The following is an 8,227-nucleotide window of genomic DNA, read 5'->3' on the forward strand; positions in this document are numbered from 1 at the left end:
CGTTTTTTCGGAAATCGTGACACACACACACACACACACACACACACACACACACACACACACACACACACACACACACACACACACACACACAAAGACTTCATCGTTATATTAAAACCTTCCTTACGAAAGGTAAAACAGATGAAGAAGAAAAACACATTCTCTCCACGGTTGCCAAACATGGCGGATTCAAGGACTCTCAGCAATATTTAAGTGGACAAATCTTGTCTAAAACCGATTATTTAAAGCCCCGCCAGGATTACAAGGACTGAAAGGAGTATTTTGGAGAGACAACGAATCGAATCGATAGTGTACAAAAGATATGGCAAATGGCAATAGTAAGACTCATCATAATATATAGACGTCACATTGGTCTTGTAAGTCGTAAAAACACGATCGAAAGTATTATGAAAAAAAGAAATTAGGAACATAACGGAATCATATACTCACCTGAGTCTTTCCTGCCAAGTCTATCGTCGTTGAATCAAAATTTGATTAAGTACTGCTGGAAATAAAAACTATTTTCCGACAAAATATTCTTCATGTAATGATTTTCAAGACATATTTATTAGTTTAAAATGCAATAAAGCGAACACCAATTTGGACAATCATAGTGGTAGATTAAAAATACGAATTGTCACTACTGGTCACAAAAAAAGTACACATCAAGAGAGAAGATATTGGCGTTCGTCCTGTAAATGAGGTTTTGCAAATTGAAAAATGAAATCTTTCATATGTGTAATATGTTGATATTTGTAATTCAAGTAGGCAAAGATATACATGTATTTGTGTACCGAATCAAGCAAGCCAAACTATAAATTTTACACTATAAATTGAAGGCATTTGTTTTGTTCCCAGAAGACAGGTATGGGAAATCAAACACACCGCTCAGAATTAACCAAGGAATTCAAAACTACTTCATATGGATTTAATGTTGATAAATGTACAATTACACTTTTTTATAACCACAGAGCTGTCACCATGTCACGATAGAATGTCTCGTGTTACGTTGATTGTCTAGGTTCAACTTTTATTGATGTATGATTTCACAATCTGAAATCACTTCATCTTGTTGATAGTGCTAGCTATATTCCCCAGATTACTTTTCACTGAATTTCTTCAATTTTGCTAAATACCCAATATACTAAAGTTACAGGCATGGACCTACCCCCAGGTCACGACAATATTAAACTGCCATCTATTTTAATATACATGCATGTTTTCACAATACTTATAAATTACCCAAGGTGTTCATAGAATGCTATGTTCCCTACGTTTTTACAAATGTGAAAAACGTAGTCGATTTCATCTAATTTCGAGTTGGTAAGGTTCATCCTTCTCTCTTATAGACTATTAAGCATTGTTGTGTGATAATGTCCTGTTGTCTTGAAACTGACATCGTTGCAGGCTATTTAACATATGTACGTACGTAATATGTATTGCTACTCGTCAAAATGAACATATTGTGATTCTTGATAGATCTTATGAATGTGGATCTGTTTACAACGAATCGGGTTGAAGTTATTTAGATCATCAGTGAATTATAACTTAGTACAAGTAAATGTATAAACCTTTCGCTGTTTTCCATTGAGTTGTGCTCGTTGAAAATTACACCAACCCTTCCTGGAAACGGACCGTGTTCTTAATTCTTATAATCTCGATTACCTCTTACCTAATCACTGAGATGGCACTGTGTACACTAAATTGATGTCCATATGTAAACACTTGTACATCAGGTACAGCTCCGATGATTACATTTGTAAACGTGTGTGATGCTGATAGGGTTGATCAACAGTTGATTACACATGGCTCAGCTAGCCTAACGACAAGAAGATGTCAAAAATATTATTCTAGTTACAGTTACATACTGTCTTGGCCTGTTTACATCTCGAGTTCTGATTTTAAACGAAGTCACAGATCGCAATATAAACAGGCTAACAACGTCTGGTTTTCTACATACCTTCGACAATATGAAACCAATGGAATTTGACGTGTTGTATATGACAGTATGGGTCTTGAACTACTAATGTAGTATGTAGCTTAGACTAGAGAGTTCATTTGACCAGACACTTGTCTTGGTTTCTCAGGCAGCTCGTCACATCAATTGAGATGGTCACACAAGGCAAGTATAGGCTCTGGGCTAACAGTTCAGTTGGCGATATTTTAAAACCAGGATGTAACCAGTATCGAACCTTACAAATTATGAATTATTTCATATGTTGTACGTATTGTAATTCTGCAACGAGATGATTATTAAAATGTAATGCGACGACCTGATATGATGTCGAGTTCATGAAAAAAAAGCGATGGTACGAAGAGGTCAAAACCTTTTTACTTGGAAAGATCAAGTTTGATATGTGAATCGGTGAGTGTTACTGTTTGGCAGACACAGTATATCAAGTCAATCATTAAGATTAGGTAAACACAAACTGTAATACATCGACTTCAAAAAATCCCATTACCTCTGAAAAGACATGGCCTCAAGTTGGAATGTGACAAGTCTATTAATCTCAAGAAAGAATTTCCAGATATATTCAAGTTATTTATATGTTTGGCTGCCATGTCTCATTAACTATATGTATATCAGAATGAACACGTACATGACATTTATATAACTGTCCTGCCGCAACCATTACTCTGGTTGTCAAGTCTGTCACACTTATAAATGTCATGTGGTTTTAGCATCCTGTATATACAGTTTTGGGGTTTTTTTTAGAGAAAGCAATATCAAATCTGTCAAGGGAATACATTCAATCTTGTTCCACAGGCTTTACACTTTCAGTGTTGTTGAATTCTCACTTTTCATACCTAATGTGTGATTTCTTTTACATCCTGTAATACACAATATCCGACTTTTGTCATCCATTGCCTTACAGTTCAGTATAATATGGCTGAAGTCTTGTTCACGAGCTCCTGTCAAATTATGGAACTTTGAAAAGGTCTCAGCCTGAAATTTGCAAAATCCCTCTAAAAGCCATAAAAAAATCAAAACAAGATTCCAAGCCTATACCAGGAAAGGAAATTACCTTACAAATACAACTCAATACTCTGTTGATGTGATTCAAAAAGTGCAACCTCTGAGACCTCTGCAGTAATTTTGTGTACTTGCCTTATAGTCAATAAACGGTGCTCTGTTGATGTGACTACACAAGGTGCAATCTCTGAAACCCTATGCAATGACACTGTGTATTTGCTGTATACTATTCACAACAGTCAAAGAGATCTTATGACCTCAGGTAACAGATATGTTTAATAGGTTCAGTTCAACTCCACTATTTGGATCCGATATTCACTATGTTCTTAACATTTTCCCATGTAGTGATTTTCCTATACATGTATATGTAACTTTTTTTTTCAACTCAACACTCAATACAATAATCCACTGTTTCAAGTATTAATTCAAGAAAGGCAAGTCTTCATGGTTTATAAAACTCCTTGTATGAATTACAAATATACATGTACATACTTTTGTTTGTCTTTTAGTCAAAATTAATCTCAAAGAATTTAGTGCTGGACACTTGTATCACAATTCATTGTTACATAGCTTCTATGATGGTACAGTTTGATATTTGCAATGACCTTTTAAAGCCAGTCATAGTCATTATTGTATGGCTTCTGTGATTTGAACTAAATAGTTTGATACTTGCACCACACCATGAATGCCATATACTCATACTCATTGATGACAGGTATATGAAAAGTGTGCATGGTTTTACCAGTGATTACTCGCACTGGTATCTGCTTGTGGCATTTTCTGCCGTTATACGTCCACTCACTACACTACACTCATAAAAATACAGCTGAAGAGAACACAAGAAGTACTCATGCAAATACCCCAAGAACACCACACCTGCACTCATGTGTAACGCTATTTATCTACATACATAATGAGTAATGAGTGCTGTTCTCCACTTGAATCATAATACATATAAATTCTTACATTATGCTGTGCTTAAAATATTTTAACAATTATTTCCCCTGGCACATATCTATAATATAACACAACAATGAATCCCTCATTTACTTCCTCAACTCCCTGGGAAGTATACAGTCCATGGCAGAGTGTGTAAGTGCATAGGACCAAATCCTTCACATTTCAACCTCTGTTGTAACAGGTCCATTTTCAACGTCCACTGTAACAGGTCCCTGGGAAAATTGGTATATACCTTCCAGGTATTACAGTTATCGAGTTAATTCATGAATTGTCAAAACAAATATGGACCTCATTTTAGCCAAACTAAATCATAAATGTCAAAGAGCAAATTGCTCCATATATCCCAATAGCATTTCATTTTTGTGTCAATTTGGAATGATTATGCATGTCAGAGATACCTGTAAGAATAGATGTCTCCACCATCTATACTTGAACATGTACAAACCCAGACACAAAAGCACAAATGAATAGAACCCATTCTTTTAATCCCCTATCTGGGCTAAGCCCTTTGGGGGTTGTTAAACTGGGTCAAACTGTACTTATCACTAAACCATTATACTCAACACATATCACTCTCAGGTTGTTCAAAAATTTAATATTTAACTTTCTTCAAATAATTATACATGACGATTGCACATCTTTCATATACATATACTAATTTGGGCAAGTCTTGAAAACAGTGGACCTATACAGTAATACACCCATGTGAATCAAGCACTGTTTGCTACGTGTACTATGAAATGATAGTTATGTTGAGGATATATGTATGATACACACTAAACTATGCTATGTTTGGTTTGACAGTTGTGTCTACAAAGTTTATCTTTTATCACTAACACTACTGGTCCATGGTGTTTATGGAGTGTCAGTTTCAAATCTTAAAAACTGATCCCTGTTCTAATATCAACTCCTGCATCTGTGTAGCAATATGTTGACAATGGGTGTTACATATTTCAATTTCAGCCTTCCTTCTTATGAATCATTTATAATCAGCTGTGAATCAATCATTATGTTTGTAATATTTGTGCCTTAAAATCCATCTGCAGCATGGTAAAATTTTGCAAGTTGTACAATTGACTAAATGATAAAATCATGATTGTTTTGGTTATTTTTAGAACCCTATAGATCACGAGAAGAAGCCACTAGAGGGCACTGTCATAGTCTGGATATTCATCTCTGACTGGATGACTGGAATTTTTACTTTAAAAAAGTTCACTTCTCAGCTGTTGATGGTACTTGTGCCTAGATATATCTGACATGTCCTGAATTGACATATTGTCATAAATATCAAACAATATGTGCATACATATATACTAGCATATCTCTTATATGTGTAACCAAGTTTACCACTCCAACAATATCTCCTTGCTCACAAGTTCCAGTACAAAGGTATCATCAATTTCATTCTATGTCTTCTGAAGAATTATTTGAAACTTACCTGAAAAAGAAACAAACAGAGAAAATATTGTTACATCACAATGGGTAAGTTGACAGTGAGGTCATTATAGTGTACAGGGGTTATGCTGATAAAGACTGATTAAAGTTAGATAGTGCAAACTATCAAACAAGTGTTCATTTCCTTTGTAAATGCATATATATCTGTTTGGTGGAATTTGTATGTGCGTGCGCGTATGTGTGTGTGTGTGTGTGTGTGTGTGTGTGTGTGTGTGTGTGCGCGCGCGCGCGCGCGCGCGTGTGTGTGTGTGTGTGTGTGTGTGTGTGTGTGTGTGTGTGTGTGTGTGTGTGTGTGTGTGTGTGTGTGTGTGTGTGCGGATGGATGGATGACAATGTCAAAACTGTTGTCTGAGCAGATTTCTATGCTATTGACTGGAGTTATTATGTGTATGTTCATAGCCAAATTCACAAACCTTAGTAATAAAACTGTCTAAAATGAAATGTTTGGGCAAATTACATGTCAAAAAAAACCCCATTTATATCAATAGTAAAAAGATATAATAGTATAACATTTGATTAGGTTTACATACATGCTGGCATTGTTGTTACTTCAGCTGTCACTATTGAGTTGATTCCAAGGTTGGCCAGTGCACCTCTGATTAAACCACAGGGTAGGGCTAAATACTGCAACAAAACCATGGTAATATAATGGTGTTCAACAAACACACTTAAATGGTACAAAAGCAATTGGTGAAATACTGCTTGTAAACATAAATGGGCTATTCTGGTACACTGATCAGTTTACAAACGAACTTGCCTTCCAGGACAAAAACCACACCACTCTACATATCACATACACGTCCTACCGCCATACACACCATAGTTATGCCCTATATATTCATAGTTGGGTGGTTTAGTTGTGAAATCAATCTGCACAGCTGTTTCATGATGGGTGCCCTTCAGGTGTCTTTGACTCCTCATTGATGTGTACTGATCAGTTGTTCACTATTATATATGCCTCTCTACTTGACCACTTGATCTGTACATAAAATCACTAAAAATATGAGATTTTTAAAACAGACTGGTTCAGTTGTTTGTTGTTAGTCTACCATGCACTTCCAGTTACTCTATTTCAAAGACTATAGAAAAATAGTGCCAATGTGTTTTCTCTTTTCGAACTCAGAGCACACAAAAATGTACTTGTTTTGTACTGGAGAGGAAATACTCACTTTTGGCGCAAACTCTAAATACTGTTTGCCAGCAGCCATTTGTTGTAATAATTTAAATCTGTTATCTTGAAGTACATAGACACCCTGCAACATCAATCATAACAAAATTTGACAGCCGACTTTTGACAATCATCCTGGACATGAAGACTTAGACTGTATTGTTTATGCAGTATTAAATAAACAAAAGCATTTTGGCACAAACATTAAGCATTGATAACAACTATATGAAGATAACACATTTAGGTTAACACAGAAACAAACAGTTTACATTTTGATTACCCACGTCTAGTATAGGAGTTTTATTGAATGACAATCTTATATAAATTTGCATAAACATTTTTTTTGCAAGTATAAAACATGCATAATGCTACAATGCACAATGAAATTCAGCTAAAATACCTGGTGAATGGTATATGTAACCTATTTTACATGTAAATGCAAAATATGCACAAATAAAGAGTAAAAAAGAAATCCATATATACTGGCCATAATTCTATTTTACAGAAATCTACTCAAGGCTTTATCATATATTGTATGGGACATTATTATAATGGGGAAAACAATTTTTTCAGCCTTGATTTTTTTTAAAAATTTTAAAATTTGGATGTACCGGTACATTGTACCTTCATCCTTCAGTGATAACTCAAAGTCATTCTCTATCATAGTACATTGATACTGTCAAATGTAGCTTGATCCAGTAAACTATCTACATGTAGAATGTGGTCTTTCCAAATGATTACAAATATGACTTCAGGTGTAGTGTGGTAGCATAACTGGATTTGATTCATGTTCTAGCACATTGTGATATCAACAATTTATATATTTAGATGTAACCCTACCTGATGATTTGTTCTGAGATTGTCGACTTGTTTTTTATACAATGCTGTCCAGAAATCTTTACACAAGAATTTCATGATATCGAGATCATCTTTAAATCTTGGCGTATCTTTTGTAAATCTTTCTATTAGACTCTGACCAATTCTGTATCCTAAATGTTCCAACTTTGAGACACACTGGTCCTGTAATATAACACGTAATTGATGCATTAAAGGTGAAGGTGTTGGGGCCAGCATGTCTACAGTACTGGTAATTTTTTATTTATTTAATGTCCCATATCACCATCATCATCATCATCATCGTCATCGTCATCGTCATCATCATCATCATCATCATCAGACTGAGATAATATAGCTCAGTACACAGGTACTCGAATCAATGTGAATTTATATACAATACATTTTTTTCTACACATTGATTCGAGTACCTGTGATCATCACCACTATCATCATTATCATCATCACCACCACTATCATCATCACCACTAACACCACCATCACCACCACCACCGTCACTACCACCATCCGGGATTGTTATCATCAATAAGCTTATGCATACGAGGAGTAGTAGTAAACTACACATTGGCCGTTTGCCCTGCATTTACAATCAAAATGCCTGGCAAACCACCCTCGATTCTTCTCATTAGCATGTTTATGAATACAAATACACATTTGCAATATTCACTTGTGGCTCGCGCCATTATGAAAATAACCAACCTGGTCTTTATTCTCCACAGATCTGTATATATACGACACCAATTCCATGTGAAGGAACTCGAACATCGCCTCTTCCGCCATCTTGGTATAATGACATTTCCATTTATCGTCTCGTG

General features: G+C 35.3%; 1 protein-coding gene across 1 annotated transcript; it reads right to left on the minus strand.

Moving 5' to 3' along the window:
• Positions 1-4,515: 4,515 nt before the first annotated feature.
• On the minus strand, positions 4,516-8,192 carry LOC144453341 (trafficking protein particle complex subunit 6b-like). Its single transcript, XM_078144607.1, has 5 exons — positions 8,112-8,192; positions 7,398-7,577; positions 6,559-6,642; positions 5,920-6,013; positions 4,516-5,372 (listed from the first exon to the last, which is right to left on the minus strand). Exons 1-5 carry the CDS (start codon positions 8,190-8,192, stop codon positions 5,341-5,343), a joined length of 471 nt encoding a protein of 156 aa, XP_078000733.1. The 3' UTR covers positions 4,516-5,340.
• Between the last annotated feature and the right edge of the window lie 35 nt (positions 8,193-8,227).

Source organism: Glandiceps talaboti, chromosome 2 (genome assembly GCF_964340395.1).
Source record: "Glandiceps talaboti chromosome 2, keGlaTala1.1, whole genome shotgun sequence".
NCBI classification, from domain to species: Eukaryota; Metazoa; Hemichordata; class Enteropneusta; family Spengelidae; genus Glandiceps; species Glandiceps talaboti.

Bases quoted from the DNA above. Each gene is read 5' to 3' on its own strand.
- LOC144453341 (XM_078144607.1), bottom strand. From the start codon at position 8,192: ATGGCGGAAGAGGCGATGTTCGAGTTCCTTCACATGGAATTGGTGTCG. The intron at 6,014-6,558 runs GTGAGTATTTCC...GTTTTGTTGCAG, and splicing joins ATTTAGAGTTTGCGCCAAAA to TATTTAGCCCTACCCTGTGG. The intron at 5,373-5,919 runs GTATGTAAACCT...TTTCTTTTTCAG, and splicing joins AGTAACAACAATGCCAGCAT to GTAAGTTTCAAATAATTCTT.